Source organism: Mobula birostris, chromosome 7, assembly GCF_030028105.1.
Source record: "Mobula birostris isolate sMobBir1 chromosome 7, sMobBir1.hap1, whole genome shotgun sequence".
Taxonomy (NCBI): domain Eukaryota; kingdom Metazoa; phylum Chordata; class Chondrichthyes; order Myliobatiformes; family Myliobatidae; genus Mobula; species Mobula birostris.
The window spans coordinates 30083796-30110457 of NC_092376.1; the positions used below are offsets into that span (position 1 = coordinate 30083796).

The window sequence follows — 26662 nt, forward strand, 5'->3', positions numbered from 1 at the left end:
GCAGTCGACGTTTCAAGCCGAGACCCTTCGTCAGGACTAACTGAAGGAAGAGTGAGTAAGGGATTTGAAAGTTGGAGGGGAAGGGGGAGATCCAAAATGATAGGAGAAGACAGGAGGGGGCGGGATGGAGCCAAGAGCTGGACATGTGATTGGCAAAAGGGATATGAGAGGATCATGGGACAGGAGGTCCGGGAAGAAAGACAATGGGGGGGGACCCAGAGGACGGGCAAGAGGTATATTCAGAGGGACAGAGGGAGAAAAAGGAGAGTGAGAGAAAGAATGTGTGCATAAAAATGAGTAACAGATGGGGTACGAGGGGGAGGTGGGGCCTTAGCGGAAGTTAGAGAAGTCGATGTTCATGCCATCAGGTTGGAGGCTACCCAGACGGAATATAAGGTGTTGTTCCTCCAACCTGAGTGTGGCTTCATCTTTACAGTAGAGGAGGCCGTGGATAGACATATCAGAATGGGAATGGGCTACGGAATTAAAATGTGTGGCCACTGGGAGATCCTGCTTTCTCTGGCGGACAGAGCGTAGATGTTCAGCAAAGCGGTCTCCCAGTCTGCGTCGGGTCTCACCGATATATAAAAGGCCACATCGGGAGCACCGGACGCAGTATATCACCCCAGTCGACTCACAGTTGAAGTGTTGCCTCACCTGGAAGGACTGTTTGGGGCCCTGAATGGTGGTAAGGGAGGAAGTGTAAGGGCATGTGTAGCACTTGTTCCGCTTACACGGATAAGTGCCAGGAGGGAGATCAGTGGGGAGGGATGGGGGGGACGAATGGACAAGGGAGTTGTGTAGGGAGCGATCCCTGCGGAATGCAGAGGGGGGGGGAGGGAAAGATGTGCTTAGTGGTGGGATCCCGTTGGAGGTGGCGGAAGTTACGGAGAATAACATGTTGGACCCGGAGGCTGGTGGGGTGGTAGGTGAGGACCAGGGGAACCCTATTCCTAGTGGGATGGCGGGAGGATGGAGTGAGAGCAGATGTACGTGAAATGGGGGAGATGCGTTTAAGAGCAGAGTTGATAGTGGAGGAAGGGAAGCCCCTTTCTTTAAAAAAGGAAGACATCTCCCTCGTTCTAGAATGAAAAGCCTCATCCTGAGAGCAGATGCGGCGGAGACGGAGGAATTGCGAGAAGGGGATGGTGTTTTTGCAAGAGACAGGGTGAGAAGAGGAATAGTCCAGATAGCTGTGAGAGTCAGTAGGCTTATAGTAGACATCAGTGGATAAGCTGTCTCCAGAAATAGAGACAGAAAGATCTAGAAAGGGGAGGGAGGTGTCGGAAATGGACCAGGTAAACTTGAGGGCAGGGTGAAAGTTGGAGGCAAAGTTAATAAAGTCAACGAGTTCTGCATGCGTGCAGGAAGCAGCGCCAATGCCGCCGTCGATGTAGCGAAGGAAAAGTGGGGGACAGATACCAGAGTAGGCACGGAACATAGATTGTTCCACAAACCCAACAAAAAGGCAGGCATAGCTAGGGCCCATACGGGTGCCCATAGCTACACCTTTAGTTTGGAGGAAGTGGGAGGAGCCAAAGGAGAAATTATTAAGAGTAAGGACTAATTCCGCTAGACGGAGCAGAGTGGTGGTAGAGGGAACTGATTAGGTCTGGAATCCAAAAAGAAGCGTAGAGCTTTGAGACCTTCCTGATGGGGGATGGAAGTATATAGGGATTGGACATCCATGGTGAAAATAAAGCGGTGGGGGCCAGGGAACTTAAAATCATCGAAAAGTTTAAGAGCGTGAGAAGTGTCACGAACATAGGTCGGAAGGGATTGAACAAGGGGTGATAGAACTGTGTCGAGGTATGCAGAAACGAGTTCGGTGGGGCAGGTGCAAGCTGAGACAATAGGTCGGCCAGGACAGGCAGGTTTGTGGATCTTGGGTAGGAGGTAGAAACGGGAAGTGCGGGGTGTGGGAACTATAAGGTTGGTAGCAGTGGATGGGAGATCCCCTGAGCGGATAAAGTCAGTGATGGTGTGGGAGACAATGGCCTGGTGCTCCTTAGTGGGGTCACGATCGAGGGGTAAATAAGAGGAGGTATCCGCGAGTTGTCGCTGTGCCTCGGCAAGGTAGAGGTCAGTACGCCAGACTACAACAGCACCCCCCTTATCGGCGGGTTTAATAATAAGGTTAGGATTAGTGCGGAGGGAGTGGAGAGCAGAGCATTCCGAAGGAGTGAGGTTGGAATGGGGACAAGGTGCGGTGAAGTCGAGACAGTTGATGTCCTGTCGGCAGTTAGCGATAAAGAGATCCAGAGCAGGCAGAAGACCAGAGCGGGGTGTCCATGAAGAAGAGGAGGGTTGAAGACGGGAGAAGGGGTCATCGGTGGGGGTGGAAGAGTCCTTGCCGAAGAAGTAGGCTTGGAGACGGAGACGGCGGAAGAAGAGTTCCGCATCATGGTGAACACGGAACTCGCTGAGGTGTGGGCGAAGGGGGACAAACGTGAGGCCCTTACTGAGAACAGAGCATTCTGCCTCCGACAGTTGAAGGTCGGAGGGGATGGTAAAGACCCGGCACGGATGAGAGCTGGGATCAGAGGGGGGAGGGGGGAGGCTGGGGGTGTCAATGGAGAGGGGAGGGTTGGGGTGAGAGGAAGATGGAGCCTCTGAGGGCCCAGGAGTTGACGGTGGGATCTGAGGAAGACGGGGCTGCGGAGTGGTGGTGGGAGAAGGGGAGACGGGAGTCACAACAGCAGCACTTGAAGACCCGGCCTGGAGTTCAAGGCTGGCGTCGCAGTTGGAAGTTGCGCAATCGCTGTGAAGGTGTTCATGGTCGTTGCTGGGGTCCGGGTTTTGAATGTGCCCTGAGGTGTTGGAGCCGGCGAGATCAATGGCAGGAGCCACAATCTGAAGTTCATGCCTGCTAGCGTCGGGGCCGGCAGGCTCTGGAGTCTGTAGATGTAGGATCTTGCGATCTTTGCCTAACATGACAAAGTCAAAAAAACGGCGATTGCAGGCGTGAATCCGACGGAGGACGAAATAACGGGTAGGACCATTACAGACGGCGAAGAAAGTGTCCCGAAGGTGTGGAAGGGTCTGGGATAGGGACACCAAGTACCTCCTCATGGCGGAGAGAGTCGCCTTTGATGTTTGATGTGTGTTGCTTGAACTTCCAGCATCTGCAGAATTCTTGTTGTCCAGCATCTTCATCAGGGATAATGCCTAGGCACTTCTAGCCCAGTGGTACATATTGTATCGTCAACTCCCATCGTCCGTCCCTCCTGACTGGTCAGTCCTCAACCAATCAGGTTTCCGCTGTCCCACCTTGTTTAAAATAATATTCCAATTCTTAGTTAGACTGAGACCTTCATATATATTGAGTATATACCACCAGGCTAGACGTGTCTAAGCATAATTTCTAATGAAGATGGCAGAGTTTGTCATCGAAATGTCAGTTAAATTCAACACCTGTACCTGGCTGAATGCCCCAGAAGAGTTTATGAGGCTGAAAGTTATACAACAATAAGAACAGAATAAAAAAGGTGGTAGTAGAAAATGGGTAGGCTACTCAGTCCTTCCCCTGCTACTCAATATGATCATGACTGATCTAACTTCAGCCTCATCACCTCTTCTGTGGCCACATAGCCCTGAATCCTTTGGATTTTCTTCCAAAAATGAAACTTGTTCCTCTTTAAATACCTCCAATAATCTAACCTCCATAAGCCTTCAGGATAAATACCATGCCACCAGTTCAGCTTTATCAAAAGTCCAACATAAACTTAGAGGTGTACAGATGATAAGAGGCAAAGATTGAGTGGACAGTCAAAGACTTTTTCCCAGGGCAGAAATGGCTAGTACAAGGGGGCATAATTTTAACGAGATTGGAGGAAAGTATGGGCGGATGGTGTCAGAGGTACGTTTTTTTTACACATAGAGTGGCGGGTGCAAAACCCTCTGCCCAGGTGGTGGCTGAGGCAGATACATTAGGGACATTTAAGCAGCTCTCAGATAAGCACATGGATGATAGGAAAAAAGAGAGCTATGTAGGAGAGAAGGGTTAGATTGATCTTAGAATAGGTTATAAATTTGACATGATGTCATGTACTGTAATGTTCCATGTTCTAAGCAAAGCAGCCCACTCACAGAAGAACATTACACAGTACAGTACTTATGAATTATGAATTATTACAGAGTGCAGAGATTGGGCATGTAAATTGGCAGGCATTATCTGTATATCAATACTTGCCACCACTCAGGACATTGTCAACTTGAATTAGAATGACTTCAGTCAGGAGATTTGGACTGGTAAATCTAAACAAGCTATACTTGTACTAGGGCCACATGCAAGTGGTAATCTTGTCCAGCTCACCACTAACAGAGACCTAGTATTCTGCAAGTCCAATCGTCCATCCAAACTGGTTTAACCTTTTAGGCCAATACAAAAATGCAATGTTCCACAGTAGTAACTACACTTTGATTAACAAATTAAAACCTGTCCATTTGCTCCATGTATCCCAAATTTAAGCTCAATAGCAGTTCCGTACAAATGGATTTCACTATAAACTGGCAAGTAAATTTGTGGCAAATTTTTGTTAAATTACACAAATGCTGCCTGTATTCAAGGTTATACATATTGCTTTATGGACTAGAAAGCTGATTTAAGGCATATTATCATACCTTTAGCCAATCAGTCTTATTAGTACACAGCACTTGAATGCTTGCTGCCAATGAAGTCAATACTTCATTTAGTTATGTATACTTTTTCTGGCTCTATTCATTATTAACTCGTAACCCACACGAAATAAGGTCACCATGGATCAATAAGGACACCATGGGACAATGTGAAAGAGGTCACTCTATTGTGTTCACTGTTATACTAACTTCTGACAGTGAATTGTAATGAATGCAGTGGTTCTCAGCCAGTGAATGTGCCGCACTGAAGTGTGATATCATTCAGGTTTGTAATACATCTTGTTCAAAAAAGGTAGTAGGGATAGTCCGGGTAATTATAGACCAGTGAGCCTTACGTCTGTGGTGGGAAAGCTGTTGGAAAAGATTCTTAGAGATAGGATCTCTGGGCATTTAGAGAATCATGGTCTGATCAGGGACAGTCAGCATGGCTTTGTGAAGGGCAGATCGTGTTTAACAAGCCTGATAGAGTTCTTTGAGGAGGTGACCAGGCATATAGATGAGGGTAGTGCGGTGGATATGATCTATATGGATTTTAGTAAGGCATTTGACAAGGTTCCACACGGTAGGCTTATTCAGAAAGTCAGAAGTTGTGGAATCCAGGGAAGTTTGGCCAGGTGGATTCAGAATTGGCTTGCCTGCAGAAGGCAGAGGGTCATGGTGGAGGGAGTACATTCAGATTGGAGGATTGTGACTAGTGGTGTCCCACAAGGATCTGTTCTGGGACCTCTACTTTTCGTGATTTTTATTAATGACCTGGATGTGGGGGTAGAAGGCTGGGATGACACAAAGGTTGGCGGTGTTGTAGATAGTGTAGAGGATTGTCAAAGATTGCAGAGAGACATTGATAGGATGCAGAAGTGGGCTGAGAAGTGGCAGATGGAGTTTAATCCGGAGAAGTCTGAGGTGATACACTTTGGAAGGACAAACTCCAAGGCAGAGTATAAAGTAAATGGCAGGATACTTGGTAGTGTGGAGGAGCCAAAGGATCTGGGGGTACATGTCCACAGATCCCTGAAAGTTGCCTCACAGGTGGATAGGGTAGCTAAGAAAGCTTACGGGGTGTTAGCTTTCATAAGTCGAGGGACAGAGTTTAAGAGTCGCGATGTAATGATGCAGCTCTATAAAACTCTGGTTAGGCCACACTTGGAGTACTGTGTCCAGTTCTGGTCGCCTCACTATAGGAAGGATGTGGAAGCATTGGAAAGGGTACAGGGGAGAATTACCAGGATGCTGCCTGGTTTATGATCAGAGATTAAGGGAGCTAGAGCTTTAATCTTTGGAGAGAAGGAGGATGAGAGGAGACATGATAGAGGTGTACAAGATAATAAGAGGAATAGATAGAGTGGATAACCAGCGCCTCTTCTCCAGGGCACCACTGCTCAATACAAGGGGACGTGGCCTTAAGGTAAGGGGTGGGAAGTTCAAGGGGGATATTAGAGGAAGGTTTTTTACTCAGAGAGTGGTTGGTGCGTGGAATACACTGCCTGAGTCAGTGGTGGAGGCAGATAAACTAGTGAAGTTTAAGAGACTACTAGACAGGCATATGGAGGAATTTAAGGTGGGGGCTTATATGGGAGGCAGGGTTTGAGGGTCGGCACAACATTGTGGGCCGAAGGGCCTGTACTGTGCTGTACTATTCTATGTTCTATGTTCGATGTTCTATCTGTCCATCACTCATGGAGTGATGGACAGATAGAGTGAAATTGAAGCATCCTTCTCAATTTCAGAGTTTCCACAGAACCTCATCTCCAACTTGCATCTGCTATGCGACAACAAGTAGGCTGTGACTTTATATAAAGGTTAGCTTTATTTGTCACATTTACATCAAAACACATGGTGTGAACGTCATTTGTATCAATGACTATGCACTCCGACTATGTGCTGGAGGCAGCCCTCAAGGGTTACACCCTTCCAGCGCCAACATAGCAAGTCTACAACTTACTGATCTGTTTGTTTTTGGAATATGGGAGGAAACCTGAACAGCTGGAGGAAACTCATGGGTTCAAGTCTGCTGCCATCAGCAAAGAGGTACAGGAACCCTAGGTCCCACACCACCAGGTTCAGGAACAGTTATTACCCTTCAACCATCTGGCTCCTAAACTATTGAGGATAACTTCACTAACCTCAACTCTGAATTAATTCCACAACTTATGGACTCACTCTCAAGGACTCTACAACTCGTTCTCATTATTTGTTTGTTTGTTTATCTATTTATTTATTCACACAGAATGCACATTGGTTGTTTGTTAGTTTTGTTTTTTGTGTAGATTTTCACTGATTCTATTGTATTTCTTTGTTTTACAGTACATGTCTACAGGAAAATGAAACTTGGGGTAATATATGGTGACATACAGTATATGTATTTTGATAATAAATGTACTTTGTTTATTGATTTACTTTGATCCTGACTTAAAGTGGTTTGGCAGGCTAAGACTTTATTCCTTCTAACATACGAGGCCAAAGGGTGATCGTATAAAAGTGTATAAAATCAGGAAAGGCATAGACAGGGTGAATACACAAACTCTTTTTTCCTCCAGGAAAGGAGAACTAAAAACTAGAGTGCATATGTTTAAGGTGGGAGAAGAACGATTTAAAATGGACCTGAGGAGCAACTCCATCACACAAAGAGTGGTGTGTGTAGGGAATGAGCTGTCAGAGAGAATAACTAAGGCAGATACGATTTAACAACAGTCAAAAGACATTGTAGAAGTACATGTATAGCAGAGGTTTATAGGAAGGTGGTCCAAATGCAGACAAATAGGATTAGCTTGGTGGGCACCATGCTTGGCGTAAACAAGTTGGGCTGAAGGGCTTGCTTCCATGGTGTATTACTCTATGGCCGTACGGCACTGTAACTAACAGAAAGCAGGTAATGAAACCATTCCAGTGCAACCACAAAGGTAACCAAAAGAAATGAGGGATAGGGAGCTAGAGAAGGAAACTGAGGGATCAGGAGTCATATGAATCTCTTTATTTCTCAGTACATTCCAAATACCATCCTTCAAAATCCCTCCACAATCAAATGGTCATGTTTCCTTGGATCTAGCAAGCTGCATTTGGTTTTGATGAATTTAATAATCCAAGACTGATTTACTTTTACAGGCTCTCTCACAAGTGGTAAGTGTTGTCAGATAAGAACAAAGAGAACAACATAGAGGGAAGACTGAACAAACATGTGAAGAGGAAAGGGAGAGAACATTGACTGGATTGGATAAGTAGGTATGGTTGGCTATGTAAAAAGCACAAAGCAGCTGGACTCTCTTTGCTGTAAATGTTATGAGAAGGAACCAGGGAAGTAGGAAGCATTCTGATTTTAATGAGAAGAATATATGGTTATGGGTCAGATGAAGTAAAAAAAAATTCTAGCTTGACTTCAGTAAGAATCAAATCCTCCAGATTTAAGATTGAGGTAAATATTCAAAGGTAAGTAAATAAGCAGCCAGATGCAGCCTGGGTAGAAGTAGCTTTTAAGGAGGCCACATGCCTCCATGATAATGCATTTTTAGATTTATATTTGACATCAACTGGGCTTCCTGAAACTTTGGAATCTTTGGAATGTGTAAGGAGAGGAACAGAACTGGATCCATAAGCTGGGTGTACTTACAGAGCCGTTTCTGAACTAGAAGGCACAGGAGTCTACCCAACAGATCCTGTCAAACGCTTTCTTTCTCCCTAGGCCTCCCATCCCATGATCCTCTCCCTTCTCCAGCCTCATATCCCTTTTGCCAATCAATTTTCCAGCTCTTAGCTCCGTTCCTCCCCCTCCTGTCTTCTCCTATCATTTCAGATCTCCCCCTCCCCCTCCCACTTTCAAATCTCTTACTAGCTCTTCTTTCAGTTAGTCCTGACGAAGGGTCTCGGCCTGAAACATCGACTGTACCTCTTCCTATAGATGCTGCCCGGCCTGCTGCGTTCACCAGCATTTTTTGTGTGTGTTGCTTGAAATTCCAGCATCTGCAGATTTCCTCATGTTTGCGCTGTCAAACGCTTCACCTGAAATCTGGTCCGATCCCACCTTACCCCACCTTGTCGCCCATGCCTCACTGCCTGAGTCTCTCCTCACCCACTCTTGTAAAATCTCCTCTCATGTTCTCAGCTAAAGCTTTCTCCTCCTCTATTGTGTCCATCTGTTTCAAATATTCCCAAACTACAAATGCCAAACAATCAACCAGGCTGTCTGTAAACAGGAAAAAAACATAAAAGGTTTTCAACTGTAGAGGATATTAATGAAATATGAGATGCACATCCATTATTCCTCCTCCTCTCCAAAATTATCCAGTCCTACGAAATTATGTATGCAATAAATATGGGGAAGAGGTGCATAGTGTAGTGGTTTCTGAGAAATATACCGCCTTCAAAAAGATGCCACAGCGCTAAGAGAGAAACAGAAGTTATGCTGTAATTTATTGCTTTCCCAAATAGTTAACATAATGAAATGACATTCCCACTTGCAGTGGGGCTCCAATGAGGAAATAAAGATGAAATAGTCCATTATTCCAGTATGAGAATGCACAATAATATCTAATACATTTCACACTTATAGAAAATGAGAATTAGATTAGAAATTATGCAAAACATTTGACAAACGAGCATGAAATTGCTCTCTCTGCTATCTTAGCACAGACATCATCACATTTACGAACGGAGTGAAATAGCTGAGAGAGAGAGAGAGAGAGAAATTTCATACGACTGAATGGAGCCTTCACTCAATGAGTGAAATCTCACATTATTACAAAGTTAAAGAAAATGTTGAAAGAATGAGCATATTGGGTATTAAATCACAAACTCGTTTATTTTCACTGCAGCTATTAATATAGGGTATAGATCTTATTGTTAATATAGATCATTGTGGGCTAAAAGGCCTGTTTCTCTGCTTGATTGTTCTATCAGAATCAGAATCAGGTTTAATATCACCAGTCTATGTCGTGAAATTTGTTGTCTTTGTGGCAGCAGTACAATGTAATACATAATAATAGAAAAAAATGTGAATTATTGTTATGTAGTATATATTTTTAAATAGTTAAATTAAATACATAGTGCAAAAGTTGAAATAAAGTATGATGTAGGTAGTGTTCATGGGTTCAATGTTCATTCAGAAATCGGATGGCAGAGGGGAAGAAATTGTTCCTGAATCGCTGAGAGTGTGCCTTCAGGCTTCTGTACCTCCTTCCTGATGGTAGCAGTGAGAACAAGGCATGACCTGGGTGATGGGGGTCCTTAATGAGGAATGCTGCCTTTTTGAGGCACCTGTCACATCCACGGATTCAGCAGCGCAGTAGAAACAGCAATTGCGCTTGTGAATATGCACATGTCAGCTAATCATTATTTTATCATGCTAGTACTTAACTCCACACTTGGAGTTGTAGTGCTTGTCGAGACTTGGACACAGCACAACACTTTGCTGCCTGTTTGCATTCAGCCTTGCCTGAGAAACTGGACTGTCGAATCAACTAACTCTGAAGTCTAGCGGTATTCGTTTAATGTTTAGTTGTTCTTTTCAGCCACAGTGTAGGCTCCATCTTTCCATGAGAGTTTTAGTTAGCAGCCCTGTTTGGCCCAGAGTTTATTATCTTCTTTCCCCTTTAACACTGTAAATATTAAAGTCTGTAAACTATCGACCCACTTCAGTGTCTCTCACTCCGCACTTGGGCCATATCTGAACATGCTGACAGCAAGTCTCGATCGACACAAAGATGGACCCAGCAGAGAGAGAGCAGCTGACCTTGGCTGTCAGATTCACTGGTCAGGTAGGAGACAATCTACAGGCAATGGAATCTGTTCTCAGTGAAGTTACAGAGGCAATGACACAGATAATCTCATACCAACAAGCCCAGTCTCACTTGGAGCAACAGGTATCGTCCCTAGCCGCGACTGTTCATCAGCTCACCGCAGACAATCGGACTCAAGTGTCCGGACCACAGCTGAGTCCCTCATTCGGAACGGAGTATTCCACCTCCAGGCAGATATTCTGGTGATGCCAGTGGATGCATAATTTTATTATCCAATGTGAGCTAACATTCCAAGCCCAGCCTGGTCGTTTTGGTGATGATGTGCGAAAGCTGGTGTACATGGTCAATCTTCTTGATGGACCTCCATCAGCCTGTTCAATGCTTTACGGGAGCAAGGATACCCCGCAGCCCAGTTGTTCTGACATTTCGTGATGGAGTTAAGGAGGGTTTTTGTTCTTCCAGTACGGGGTCAGGAGGCTGCCCACCAACTCTTGGAGCTGCACCAAGGCAGAGGAACGGTGAGAGCCTATGCAGTTAGATTCCGTACCACTGCAGTAGAGATGGGTTGGAATGAGAAATCTCTCATCACTGCCTTCCAGCGTGGACTGAACACAGGGGTCCTGCATGAGATCGCTGTCCAGGACGAGGAGGATTGTCTGGATGACCTGATTAATCTGGCTATCCAAGTTGACGACTAGGTGACTGAGTGGCGCAGGGAAAGAAAGTTTCAATCTTCCTACGCCACCTGATCTCCATCTTTCCTCACCTTCTCTCCCTCCCGCACCACCCAGCACCCAGACCATGGACACAGAGAAGCCTATGTAAGTGGGGCGCATGCGCCTGTCTCAGAAGGAAAAAGAGCAGCGTTGGAGGACAGGTTCCTGCCTCTACTGTGGTGATCCAGGCCACTTCGGGGCGGCACGTTCCAGGCGTCCAGTAAAAGAGAATACCCAACAGCAGGGAGGGGAATCCTGATGGGTCGGTTCTCTCTTCAGTCAGCTTCCCCTGATTCTGTAATGCTCATAGCTTCCTTGTCACGGAGGTCTCAGACCCATGAACTTAAGGTGTTTATTGACTCTGGTGCAGTTGGGAATCTTATGGACATCTCTCTCACTCAAAGATGGGGAGTTCCAACTCAGGAATTAAGAGAAAAGATCAATATCAAGGTGCTGGACGGTCAACTTCTGGAAACCGGCCAGATTCACCTTTCCACCCAACCCCTCCAACTGGTGCTTGAAGGCGACCACCATGAAGAAATATCTTTCTGTCTGTTTAATCCACCTGAACTGCCTCTGGTACTTGGTCTACCCTGGTTATTCCGACATAACCCATGGATCAATTGGTCTCTGAAGGTACTCCAAGAGTGGGGACCGGCATGCTCGTCTACCTGTCTGGGTCCAGCTCAAGCTCCATCCCATGAATCCCCCTCCTGTGTCAGTTAAGGATGTGGACCTGTCTGGGATTCCAGCTGAATATACGGATCTCCTTGACGTTTTCAGTAAAAGGAACTGTGGCCATGAAGGAAGACATCAAGGAGGCATTAAGCATGGGGTTTATCCGTCCGTCAACCTCACTGGCAGGAGCAGGCTTCTTTTTTGTGAGCAAGAAAGATGGCAAGCTCCATCCTTGCATCGATTATCCGCCCCTGGACAACACACTGTGAAGAGCCGCTACCCTCTTCTCTTGCTGGCGTCTCTGTTTGAACATCTCCAGGGAGCAACCATATTTTCCAAAATTGATCTGCTCAATGCTTACAATCTGATTCGCATAAGAAAAGGGGATGAGTGGCCATTATGACTGGTGATGCCTTTTGGTCTGGCCAAGGCCCTCGCTGTATTCCAGGCCTTGGTTAACGAGGTACTCAGGGACACATTGAACCAGTTTGTGTTTGCGTATTTAGGTGACATCCTTATCTATTTTTGGGCTTACTTACTTATCCCATCCGGTGTTCAAATGGACCCTAGTAAAGTTCAGGCAGCTGTAGAGTAGCCCAAACCGTCTACAGTCAAACAGGTGTGGCGTTTCATGGGGATGGCGAACTTTTATCGCCGCTTCATCTGGAATTTCGGCTCTACCGCGGCTCCAGTTAGTGCACTCACCTCAGCAGGATTCCATTGGACGGACAATGCCAACCAAGCATTTTCAGAGCTAAAGCGACGTTTCACCACTGCCCTGCTGCTGCAACACCCAGAACCATCTCAGCCATTCATCGTCGAGGCGGATGCATCCGATGTAGGCGTTGGAGCTGTCCTCTCTCAGCGCTCATCGGCAGTTAGCCGGCTGCACCCTTGTGTCTTTCTTTATCGTCGCTTGACTCCGGCTGAGAGGAATTATGATGTTGGGAACCGGGAGCTTCTAGCTGTCACGGACTCTAGCACTCATGGTTCAACATGTGTTCAGGCTCCATGGTTTTCCTCAAGACACAGTGTCTGATTGTGGACCACAGTTCACTTCCCGCTTTTGGAAGGCTTTCTGCTGCTCTGTAGGAGCCACTGCCAGCATCTCATCCAGGTTCCACCCCCAATCTAATGGCCAGACTGACAGAGTGGACTAGGAATTGGAGACAACCATGTGCTGTCTTGCCTCTTCCAACCCCATATCCTGGAGCTCCCAACTGGTTTGGGCAGAGATCTTCCACAATAACCTCCAGCCGTCCTCCACTGGTATGTCTCCCTTTAAACGCCAGAAGGGATTCCAGACCCCACCCTTCCCTGATCAGGAAATTGACGTAGGAGTTTCTGCTGCTGAACAGCTGATCCAGCGCTACAAGTGTACCTGGAGACGAGCCAGGGCTTCTCTGCTGCGTGCCCAGAAACAGCATTCCCGGCAGGCTGATCAGCTCCATCGACAGGTAAGGCCATTCAAACCAGGAGAGGAGGCCTGGTTGGCGTCAAAGGATCTTCCCCTGAAAGTCAAAAGCTGGAAATTGGCACTGCGCTACGTGGGACTGTTTGTAGTGGAAAAGTTTGTCAACAAGGTGTCCTATAGATTGCGTCTACCAGTATCACTGAAGATCCACCTAGTATTCCATGTTTCCCAGCTCAAGCCTGTTACTACCTCTGCATGGGCCTCACTCATCCCACCTCCCCCTCCTCCCTGCCTGGTAGATGGTTCCCTTGTCTATACTGTGCGGTGCCTCCTGGCATCTCGCCGGGTACATGGTAAGGCTCAGTACCTTGTGAACTGGGAAGGGTATGGTCCAGAAGAACATACTTGGATCCCGGAGAAGAACATGTTGGACAGGTTGCTGATCCGGGACTTCCAGCAGACACAGGTCTGTGGCGCCCCAGGGGCTGCGCCTAGAGGGTGGGGGGGGCCTGTCACATCCACGGATCGGCAGCGCAGTAGGAACGGCAATTACTCTTGTGAATATGCATGTGTCAGCTAATTATTATTTCATTGTGATAGTATTTAACTCCATACTTGTCATCATAGTGCTTGTCGAGACTTGGAAACGGCACAGCAATGCTTTGCTGCCAGTTTGCATTCGGTCTTGCCTGAGAAATTGGATTGTCAAGGTAATTGACTCTGAAGACTAGCGGTATTCGTTTTATATTTTAGTTGTTCTTTTCAGCTGCAGTGTAAGCTTCATTTTTCCATTTGAGAGTTTTAGTTAGCGGCCCTGTTTGGCCTAGTGTTTATTGTTTTCTTTCCCCTTTAACACGGTTGGCATTAAAGTCTGTGAACTATCGACCCACTTCAGTGTTTCTCACTCCGCACTTGGGCCATATCTGAACCGGGTGACAGCATCTCTTCGTGAAGATGCCCTGGATACTACGGAGTCTAGTGCTCATGATGAAGCTGACTAAGTTACAACTCTCTGCAGCTTTTTTCAATCCTGTGCAGCAGCAACCCCTCCCCACCCCCATACCAGCCAGTTAGAAAGCTCCCCGCGGTACATCTGTAGATATTTGCAAGTGCCTTTGGTAACGTACCAAATTTTAACATACAACAGCCCAGCAACCATGATGCCAATTTAACCTGCTCATGGTCTGTATCCCTCCATCTGTTTGCTAATGCATCTGTCTAAATGCCTCTTTAACAATTAATGCTATAACTGTCAGAAAATAAAATGATTCCTTACTCATGCTGGGAATTCGAGGGGTGCCAAAATACAGAGAGACCTTGGCACTTTTTAGACGTACTTGGCTCCAATATGCTACAGCTTGCAGGTCCACCATATAACTGTTGTTAGGCTGGAGACCCTCCAGGACCACATGGTTCTGATTCTATAAGGAACAGGAAACACCATTGACATGTGTACAATATCTGGTCCTATCACAAACTCCAAAATCTATTTCCAGCTCAGAATTCATGCAGCAAATTCAATTACGGCATTCAAAAAAAATGTCTGCTCTTGACTCAATAAATCCATTCTTCATCTGCAAACTAAAATAAAAATCAAACCTTCAATCTCCAAGCAAAACGTAACAGTGATGAGTGAAAGAGTTATAATTTATTGCATTCCCAACTAGTTAGCACAGTGAAGTGACATGCCCATTTGCAACAGAGCTTATATGAATAAAGGACAAATAAGATAATCCAGTTTTAGATGGACTTACAACAAATATTTTATTTTATTTAGAGTTATAGCTCAGAACAATCCCTTCCAGCCCAATGTGCTACACAGCCCAGCAACCCATTGATTTAACATCAGTCAAAGGACAATTTACAATGACCGATTAATCTACTAACCGGAACACCTTTGGATTGTGGGAGGAAACCAGAGCACCTGGAGGAAACCCACCCAATCATGGGGAGAACGTACAAACTTCTTACAGAAGGTGCCAGAATTAAACTTTGAACTCTTGTCATGCCGAGCAGTCGTAGCATTGCACTGACCACTACGAGGTTTGTTACATTAAGGATTTCACTGCATAGGGACTGACTTGCCAGGCAAGGTATTTGTAACATAAAATATTCAACCACTCACTCCATTTATGGTTTTCCTTCTTTTCTTTTTGGCTGGCACCATTGACTTTGTGTTGACTGTCCAGCTCCAAAAAATCTTGTAATGGTGAACAGGAATGTCCGGTTCTTCCAGCAAGTCCCACAGGATCCTTGTGGTAATGGTGCCATCGCTGTTGGCAGTAAAGTTGCTGACTCTCACATTCGATGGTGCAGGTGGAGCTGAAGGATCTGAAACCAGGCAGACAGTGCATCAATGAGAGCTAATTATTCAGTGCTTAATTGTCAACCTCTAGACGTCAAAAATTGAACAGAAGCTTGACTTCAAAAAAAATTCATGCTGGCTTCATTTTAACATGTGCTGTACCTCGGTAATCTCCTATAAATGTCCATTAATTCCCAAAGTACATACAGAGATCAAAATGTAATTGCAGGCTTACTTATCTTACTGAGGGCAATTAATACCTTTCCCTATTGCAGTTAACCATCCTATCAGCAAATATATGAGCTTAATGTGGTGATGTTTGTAATGAGCAAGGTACAACAGAGTTGGTAGACACTGTTTTACAGAGCTTACACCAGGATTTTCAATATTTCCTTCTAGCATCTGATCTCAAAATTAAAATCCCCTTTTTCTATCTTACTTATTGTCCAAAAAGCAGGAACTACTAATTGTCAGATCTGTTTCTGTCCTATCTCAGGCTGAGGGAATGGAACATTTTCTCTTGATCAACTTTAACCACTCCAGAGAGCTCAGCTGAGGAGTAAATTGTCATACTACAGCAAACGCAACATCACACTGACCATCCAGTGGCTTCTCCAATCAATTACCAGAGATTTGATGTTCTGCACCCATTAGTCAGTTGAGTGAGACTTGTTGTGCTATAATGAGGGCAGAATCCGTGGGACATGATCCCTTCGTTGACCATCCCAGGATCTGTGAGGTTCACCTTCAGTATGTCACACTTCAAAGGCTTCTTTGGCAACATCTCCAATGTCCACTGCCTTAATGCTAAATAAATATTCATCTACCCCAAAATGACCTGACTTGATCCTACTTCTGCTTACCACTTACTACACACCTCTCCAAGCCCCCAACATCTCCTCCAAAACATGAGACCCATTCCCCACAATCTCAATAGCAAGAAGGTGGATCAGCAAAGTTACTAGCTGTATTGGTGGTCTTGATCCCAGATATTTTTGCCAAATATAGACCATTTGGCACATTAGCTGGTTTGGAGAGTGGAAATGTAGGGACTTCTTCTGGATCTTTGAAACTCTCTGTTATGGGAGTTTCTTCCTCTGTTGTGCTTCTCTTCACCAAATTCCACTCCCATCCCCAGACCTCTCCTGTCAGAACAAAGTAGTCACACTACTAGAAATCACACAGCCATGTCTCCCCCATTTTCCTTCTGGAATTACTATATGGTAGTTCTACTAGCTGAATTCCTGTAAACGTTCAAAGCTTATTGCAGACATGGGAGATCTTCCAAGCCATCCAGGTGCACAAATCTCAGGAGTCATGTAATTCATTCAGTTCAGAGAAAAATAAGATGATTAACTTAATCTTACCATGAATTTAAACTCAAACATTTGAATGCATGAATGTATTAAAGTAAGCCTCCTTATTTTATGGATTACCATTAAAGGGATCAACCCGTTAGTTTATGCTATCCTTAACTTTGAAAGTATTCCTGATTGCATCACTGATTCAAGCTTAGATTCACTTTCAGAATACTGAGGCAGTCAAGATTTCTGCTTTCTTAGGGTATGCCACCTTCCTGTGAGATAGTCACTCTCAACTACAATTCCGAAGTACTGTTGTTTCTGCATCTTGTTTGGAAACATATCTTCTGTTTTACAAAGGTTTAGTGCTGATCAAAAGCACTTTTGCAGGTAAAGTCTGATTTAATTAGGATCTACTTTATCTATATACATTGTTGAATATACAGTTCTAGAACTTCAGGGAACGAAAGTTTTGATGAACATCTGAGTTGGATATTTTAAAACAAAAAATAATCCATATTCATTTATGATCATCTTGAATTATGTATCATAATTGATAGGCTTTCCCATTTTAAAGACTTCCAGATATAATGGTAAAGTAATTTTGACAACATAAAGCTTTTCAGCGGTGGAAAAAAGAAATATTTAATTTATCCTCTTTCACTCAAAATCCTTGTGCACTCAAAATGGCCATGGTAGAATAGTGGATAGTGTGATGCTATTACAGCTCGGGGTGTTGGAGTTCAGAGTTCAATACCGGTATCCTCTGTGAGGAATCTCTGTACGTCCTTCCCGTGGAATGCATGCTTTTTCCACAGATGCTCTAGTTTCCCCCAACTGTCCAGACATACTGGGTAGGTGAATTGGTCATTGTAAATTGATTAGGTTAGGGTTAAAATCTACTTCATCTATATACATACTTTGAGGGTTCAAAGGAGGTTCATGAAAATGAGTCCTGGAATAAAAAGCTTATTATATGAGGTGACTCGGGGTGTGTGATTGCTGAGATTCAGAAGACGGAGGGGGGATCTCATTGAAACCTATCAGATGTTGAAAGGCCTAGAAAAAGTAGATGTGGAGAAGATGGTGGGAGAGTCTAAGACCAAAGACACAGCCTCAGAATAGAGGGATGTCCATTTAGAACGGACATGAGGAGGAATTCTTTTAGCCAAGAAGTAGTGAATCTGTGAAATTTCTTCCCACAGGCAGAATGTGGAGGCCAAGTCATTAGGTATATTTAAGGAAGAGTTTGGTAGACTCTTGATTAGTCAGAGCATGTACGGACACGGGAAGGAGGTAGGAGATTGGGGCTGAGAGGGAAATCGATCAGCCATGATGAAATGGCGGAGCCAACTCGATGGGCCAAATGGCCTAATTCTGTTCCTATATCTTGCGGTCTTATGGGCTAAAGCGGGATTGTCAGGGTTGCTGGGTGGTTCTCATTGGGCCAGAAGGGCCTAATTTGTGTTGCTACTCTAAATAAATTAATTAAATTAAAAAAACAAACCCTGAATCAACTAACATTGACAATAATAGACATATATTGATTGACTAATTGTAACACAGATGTTTAACGATATTTTCCCTTTGATATAAACTGAAACAATCATATGGAGTCATCTCACCCAGCGCCGCCAAAATATTTGCAGGACTTCAGAGTCAGACTGGGACAGTGGCTTCTTTTACAAACAACAGTAAGTTTTTTTATAGAAGACAAAACGAAAGGTTTTATAAAATGGAAGTGTCAATGAAAATAAGACTTTAAATGTTTTAAGGCTAACATGAATGTGGCCTGCTGCCAGGAGCTACTTTTTTCTGGTAATAAGAGAGTAATAGGCTGAATCCAGGAGACCTCTACCTTGACAACCCAATGAAATATGACTGCTCTATTTTACACGCTACCCTTCCCTGGCCATTTATTTAATTAGATACACAGCACAGAGGAGGTCCTTCCAGCCCCTCGAGCCGTGCCGCCCCAGCGACCCCCAATTCAACCCTAGCCTAATTACAGGGCAATTTACAATGACCAATTAGCCTACCAAACTATATGTCTTTGGACTGTGGCAGGAAAGCGGGCTTCCGAAGAAAACCCACCCATTCCACGGGGAGGACGTACAGACTCGTTACAGATGGCGTCAGAAATGAACTCAGGACTCCGACACTCTGAGCGGTAATAGCGGTAGTTCATAGTTTCCTTTCTATGCACTTCTCAAAGATAGCTTCAATGGGCTACAATGACAGATGCTCTACTTTCTGTAATTACAGGGCTGATTTTGAAAATAAGTCTTTTTTTATTGTTTATTTTCTTTGTCACATTAAGCACTGGCATAAACAGAAGACTAGCTAGCTGATAGGAAATGCAATGAAGGCATAAATGGGTCTTTTCCTGAATGGTAATTTGTCAATTCGGTCATTTGCATAAACCGGTGGTCCCCAACCTCTGGCCACGGACTGATACCGGGCCGTGAAGCATGCTGGGATGCAGCGCACAAGCTAATTATTTAGGTGCCGCCCGGCATGTAGATGTCAGCCCAGATCAGAGGTGATTGCCAATTTCACTTGCTCTATCGGGTCTCGCCAATATATAGAAGGCCACATCGGGAGCACCGGACGCAGTATATCCCCCGTCCCCCTCTTCTTTCTCCCTAGGCCTCCTGTCCCATGATCCTCTCATATCCCTTTTGCCAATCACCTGTCCAGCTCTTGGCTCCATCCCTCCCCCTCCTGTCTTCTCCTATCATTTTGGATCTCCCCCTCCCACTTTCAAATCTCTTACTAGCTCTTCCTTCAGTTAGTCCTGACGAAGGGTCTCGGCCTGAAACGTCAACTGTACCTCTTCCTAGAGATGCTGCCTGGCCTGCTGCATTCACCAGCAACTCTGATGTGTGATGTTGGGAAATGTCAAATTGGCAGAAAAAAAAATGATTCAAATCATATTACCCTAAGGGTGAGATATTTCAGAGCTCTGAAATGGAAAGAGATCAGACTGCCCTTAGTGTTAAGGCAACAAAACTACTTGCACAACTGGAATATATAGATTGGTTTTATATCATGCATGTACTGTAGAAGCACATCATGTGTGCACTTTGGATATTCTGTGAAAAACCCTGTAATAAATTGCACATACTTCGTTTGAGCTCCTTATGTCTCATATGTATTGGTCCAAACGCCTCACAAAAGCCATTGATAAAGTTAACTCTTCATAGAATTGTCCATAGGCTATACTGAAGACAAGGACAGGACAGTGCCCAGCAAAAGCAAAGCAGAGTCGTTCAAGACACTATGACGACATGGCTATACTGGTAGCATGAACCTGAAAAGTTCATGATTAATCACAACAAGTAGCAGGTACAGATTTGAAAATGACAAGAAGTAGCTCCTGCAAACGCTAAGATAAGCCTAGCACCTGTTGAAGTAGAAACAGTACAGATAACAGGATTTTTTTTAAGCACAAATACTGGAAATAGGAAACAAAAAGAGGAAGTACTGTGCAGGTCAGGCAGCACATGTGGAAGGAGAAGCAGAGTTAATGAATTTGTCAACCTGAAACTCTGGCCATGTTCTTTCTTCCCTCAGATGCTGCTTGACCTGCTGACTACCTTCAGCATTTTCTGTTTTAATACCATAATCGATAAACTATCCGAGATCGGATACATAAGAAATCTTGGAAGTTACATCCAAACACAAGAAGCAATCCAATGTACATCTATGGAAATATTTGCAGCGGAAGTAACATTGTCCAAACTGAGGGTATGGGAAAAAAGATTGGAATAAGGCCACGTGCATGAAGACAGTCTATTCATTGTACTTAAACAATCTTGGTAAGTATACCTGTGGCCCACTAAATTATCATTGTCTGATTTAAGGAAGTCATAGAAGACTAAAACCATTTCAACTCAGTGCTGGTAACAGCAGAGAGTTACAAGTTTGAGATACAGTATCAGAAGTCGAGAGGGAAAATTAGAGATCATACAATTGTTTTGAAGAATTTGCTGAGGTGGAGCAATAACACTGATTTTCAATCATGCTCAGTGAGTTACATTTGTGTGTGGACTAACTGATGACCATGTTTTGTCTAAGTTACTAAATACAGTTCATTAACTTATAAATGGGTATACTAATTTCACCAATGGAAGTGATTTCTGAAAATTGGAAATGATTTTAACAGGAACTGAAAATGAATGACAATTTGAAATACGGACCAATGGCAGAAGCAATAGTAGAAGTTTCATCGTTAAGTTCTTCTCAGAATGCAGGTTTGCAAAATATAAAGACAACATGAGTGAATGGTAAATTTTGCAGAGATAAAATGTGATTTCAAAGTGATAAACATTGATAGTCAAGACATTTATATAAATATTGATATTGTTGCTGACTGCACCATTATGGTATGGGTAAGTGTAACCAGATGTTTGGGAAGATGCTATTAGTGAGAAGCATATTAAAGTTGAGAACATGTCCTGGCAAGAATCTTAGAAAAATTAGGACAAATGGGAAATTATCTTCCATAATGCGAAAAAGGCAAGGCTGCTGATTATAGTGGTTGATTATCTGAATAGACCAAACTGGCTGGGAGGAGAAATGGGCTGAGAGCAATGTGGTTGAATTGGAAAAGTTTATTTAATATGAATATCATGAAGAAGCTTCTGGAACATTATGATGGTATGTTGAAGGATTCATACGTGGGCACGAAAGGGCTCCCAGATCATATTGGCACGAAACCAAATGCCTAACTGAGCTCTCTACACCCTGAACACTCAGATCAAAGTAAAGTCAAACTGGAGCAACATAGCATTTTGGTAAAAGTGTACCAGAATGATAGGGATAGACCTTTCATAATGGTATGTAAGCTAGTGACCCAAGTTCAATTCTAACCTTATGTGCAGTGTACAGGATTTGCACATTCACCCTTTGACAATCTGGGTTTGTTTCTCGTGGCTGCTCTGATTTCTTCCCAAGTGTAAGGAAGTGCTGATAGATTTACTGGCTATTATAAATGCCCCCTTGTGTAGATCAGTGGCAGGTAATCCAGGAGAAGGGAAGAGACAATAGGTTACAGGGAAATAAGTAAGTGCTTAGAGGCAGCATCAACGCAATGGATCAAATAGCCTTATATGCGGGAAGAAAATCTATGAACAAAATGTATAACTATACCAGTGGAGCAACAACCAACAAGAGAAGGTCTGCAGATGCTGGAAATCTAAGCAACGCACACACAAAATGCTGGAGGAACTCAGGAGGCCAGGCACCATTGACAGAGAAGAGTATAGTCAATGTTTTGGGCCAAGAACCTTCATCAAGACTTTTTTTTCCTCCAGTCCTGATGAAGGGTCTCGGCCTGGAATATCAACTGTACTCTTTTCAATAGATGTTGCCGGGGAGATGGGAACCAGAGCACCGGAATAGGTAGTGGAGTGGTTGCAGAGAACGATATTGTTAAGCCTACATACAAGGTCAGGAATTAAAAAGTTGAGCGTGGCTGGACAAATGTTCTGAGCTGCATATATTTCAATGTAAGGAGTAAAAGGAAAGGCAGATGAGCTTAGGGCATGGATCAGCATGTGAAATTATGATATTATGAGGGGAAATAAATCATGTCTACACAAATGTGGCTGACGCTTACAAAGCCACTACCCTACCCCACCAGCAGGCACAGGAAGAGCTTCTTCCCTGAGGCTGTGACCCTGCTGAACCTCACATCACAGCGCTAAGCAGTATTGCACCCATATTGTACTGTCTCAGTACTTTTATATCTTTTATTTGCAGTTATTTTGTAAATAACACTATTCTTTGCATTTCTGGTCAGATGCTAACTGCATTTCATTGGCTTTGAATCTGTACTTGGCACAGTGACAATAAAGTTGAATCTAAATCTAAAATCATTGTAGCCACTAGTGAGACCTGGTTGCAGGAAAGGCAGGACTGGCTGTTCAGTGTTCTGGGATTCCTTTGTTTTAGATGTTTTAGAGCAGGAGGGATTAAAAGGGGAGAGTATTATTATTAATCAGGTAAAATAGCACGGGAAACTGGAGAGTTTGTCTAAAGAGGATTAAAGGGTAGAAATAAGGAATAATAAAGGTATGACTGCATTAATGCAATTATATTATAGACTACTCAACAGTCCGTGGGATTTAAAGGACAACATTTGTAGAGAGATCACAGACTGTTGCAAGAGACATAAAACTGTGATAGTAGATGAGTTGAGCATTCCACATATTGACTGGGACTCCCATATTGTAAAAGGACTAGATGGGAAAGAGTTTGTCAGATGCATTCAGTAAAGTTTCCTTAATCAGCACATAGAAGTCCCAACAAGAGAGAGAGCAATATTAGATCTTCTACTAGGGAATGAGACATGGCAGATGGCAGATGGCAGAAATTTGGGTAGGGGAACACTTTGCATCCAGTGATCATAATGACATTAGTTTCAAGGTTACTATGGAAACGGATAGGTCTGATCCTTGGGTCGAGACTCTAAATTGGAGGAAGTTCAATTTTCATGTTATCAGAAAGGATCTGGCAAGTGTGGATTGGGACAGGTTGTTTTCTGGTAAAGGAGTACTTGATAAATGGGGGGGGGGCTTCAAAAGTGAAATTGAGAGTACATTGTTTGCATGTTCCCATCAGAATAAAACGCAAGGATAACATATTTATGGAACCTAGTTTCTGAGAGACAGTGAGGCCCTGGTTAGGTAAAAGAAGGAAGTGCATAGCAGGCAGGAACAAATGAGGTAGTTGAAGAGTTTAAGATATGCAAGAGAACACTTAAGAAGGAAATCAGGGGACTAAAAGAAGACGTGAGATTGCTCTAGCAGACAAGGTGAAGGAGAATACCAAGAGCTTCTACAGATATACTGTATTAAGAGCAAAAGGATAGCAAGGGACAAAATTGGTCCTCTGGAAGACCAGAGTGGTAATCTATGCATGGAGCCAAAAGTGATGGGGTAATCTTAAATGGAGTTTTTGCATCTGTGTTTACTCAGGAGATGGACACAGAGGCGGTAGATGTGAGGAAATATAGCAGCGAGGTCACAGACCATATAAATATTACAGAGGAGGAGGTGTTTGCTGTTTGAGGCATATTGGGGCCTGTTTCCGTGGTGTATCATGACCATGACTCTGACTCTAACACTACTTAGCAATTAACACTCACAAGGTGTAGCACTTCCATAATGAATAACAGGATGGTTAAAATCACCACTGAGAATATTCCAGACATCTATGAGTAAGATGTTGCAGGGGATCCATCACTCTCAATGCAATTAGGATCACGCTAGTGTGCAGGTGACGCAGAGGAGGACCTTGTGGGTGTTAATCGTCAGGTCGCGTTCACTCCTTGGGATACGTGAGAAATCGCGCCAAAGGCTCCATTAACGCAATGTCAAGCTGAAAATAATTTGTGCAGAAGAAAGTAATTTATTTACGTCTGAGTGTCTGTAAACGGGCAATAGCCAATTCAACCAAAGGTCAAGAGGAGAAAATCTGAAAATATCACTGAGTTCTGGTATTGGGATGTACAATCTAAACCCGCACTGGATTTCGAACTTACATTGCCAAAGGGTTAATTGACTCTGTTTCATCAACTGTTAAAAAATGAACCACGGCATAACCTGTGCAAAAGATGCATAAACAGCGGGTCCTTTATCGTATACTACAACTTTGGGCATGTGCTAAAACCCACCTGCCACGTTTCTAACCATAAAGGCAGCAAGGTCTACAGTATACAGTTTATGTAAAGTATGAAATAAACAGCTGGTGGAAATCAAGCAACATCTGTGGAGGGAAGTGGACAATCACCAATCACCAGGCTGAGTCGCTGCATCTGAATGTGTCATACATCCTGACCAAAAGTGAAAGAAACACGATGCTCAGAGAGGGAATGAGGCATTGGTGATAACAGAAGGAATTACAAGGCTTCACTATTTCATGCTGGGGCTACTACACTTGTTACAGACCACAAATCATTGATGACCATTCCTGGGTCAGATTCTGCTATTCACATGATGACAGCATTAACATGCCAGCCAAGACTGCCTAAAGAGGAACACCGCACCTCAATATTATGGATCTAATGCAGAAACCTTAGGTGTAGAGACGATAAAGGCACTGGTTCCAAGATACATCTATTGACCTGGTTTACACAAAAGTACAGAAGACTAGGAAAGTAAATGTACAAGACCCCTGGACTCCAGAACACAACTTCCACAAGACTGGACCAGCAAATGGGAATAAATTATTGTGCAGGTAAATTGTTAGTGTTAACCAACATCCATTGAAAGTGGTTAGAATAAAGCATGTACACCAGCATGGAACACACAATAAAGGAACAACGATTTACATCTGGAAGTAGTTGTTTAGATAATGGCCCACAACATAGTTCCACTTGGAACAAGTAATGAGGAACAAGGGAACTAGACAGTTTCTTTCTCCTTAGAGTTTAATTTTAAATATTACTGAGTTCTGCTATTCTGAGGTATGATCTAATCCTGCATTGGATTTCTACCTGACAGTGTCAAGGTGTTGATGAATCCACTTCATTAAATATTTAAGAAAAATGAATTACACTAGCTTAGTTGCAAACCCTGCGCAAGAAATGCTTCAGTAGAGCCTTCTATACCATACGTTCCGACATTATCCATGTACTAAAACCTGCCTAACTGACAAGTCAGTGGGAAGCAATGAAGAAACAGGTTATGGAAAGTTATATCAAACATCACCAACTCACACCAACTCGCATCATTTCTTCTAAAATGTAGGATAACACCAGACTACACAACAGAATGTTACTCCTGCACAGGAGACATGAAACATGACTGTGCCCAACTCGAAGGTAAACTGGAGGAAGGGCAGTAAAGGGGTGTAAGCACACTGCCCCTAGCCACGTGGAGAAAGTATACACACTGTAGATTGTGCTTGGGGCCTGCAGATCAGAGAACAGAAGATGAGTTATCAGGGGAACAGAGATGTTCTAAAAATTATACTATAAGAATTCAGAGTTTTAGAAAAGTTCAGAGAGACCATGCGCTTCAACCACACAATAACTGGGAGAAGAACAAGTAGACTGTGACTATAAATGGTTCGGAAGTGAATCACAGACTGATTAAGAAGAGACCACTCATAAGACAAGACTCAAAATAAGAAAACATCACTGAATCCAAAGCTGAATGTTACTCAAACAACAGGAAGTGAATCAGTACCTCAGTGACGATCACGGAGAGTGCAAAAGTGACACAGTTAATATGTAAAATTTATGAATATATTAGATCAGAGAAACAGAGAAACAGAAGGTAGAATATTCTGCTTCTTAGCCTCCGATGAATTTCATTGCTGCAAGTACAATGCAGCACTCATGATACATGTGGAGTTCAAACAACGTGTGTGCAGTTTATTCAACAATTCTGCACAAATTGTGCATGAACACAATAACACACTTATGGAAGAGTGTGTACTTAAATGATATACAACATATTTACATATACATCAAAAATAAGTAATTTGTTGGCACAAAAGCAATCATTAAATGTTTTCAGTTTTTTGGGAATTTTTAGTCTTCTTAGTTTCAAAAAAAACATTGTGAATAGCTTAAAATACACAACACTTCAGAAGTGCCATCAAGAGAATTTATTTTTAAGTGTTTCCATGCAGCTAGTAAGGACACCCAGATGCAAAGTTTTATGCTAACATACCCTTTATATTTCAAAATTTTCTTAACTTTTCTGATGTGTCTGAGCACAAAAGTCTACTGATGATATCTGAGTTGAACAGAAGAAGCCTGGTATTACTAGTGGATAAGCAGTCAAAATATTGACGGAATTTGCTTCCGAGTGTGAGGGAAGTTTGGTCCTGCACTTTATATAATTATATATGTCCCGCCTATACAA

At 43.6% G+C, this 26662-nt stretch overlaps 1 protein-coding gene across 2 annotated transcripts in view; it reads right to left on the reverse strand.

Annotated features, from left to right (window-relative positions):
• The window catches only part of LOC140200083 (anosmin-1), a 202892-nt gene that overhangs the window by 24747 nt on the left and 151483 nt on the right, over positions 1 to 26662 (reverse strand). For both annotated transcript variants that reach the window (XM_072262829.1, XM_072262827.1), the window contains exons 7-8: positions 15301 to 15506; positions 14452 to 14596 (exon numbers count right to left, since the gene is read on the reverse strand). In XM_072262829.1, the coding sequence (XP_072118930.1) occupies positions 14452 to 14596; positions 15301 to 15506 (351 nt within the window). The remainder of the gene's footprint in view (positions 1 to 14451; positions 14597 to 15300; positions 15507 to 26662) is intronic.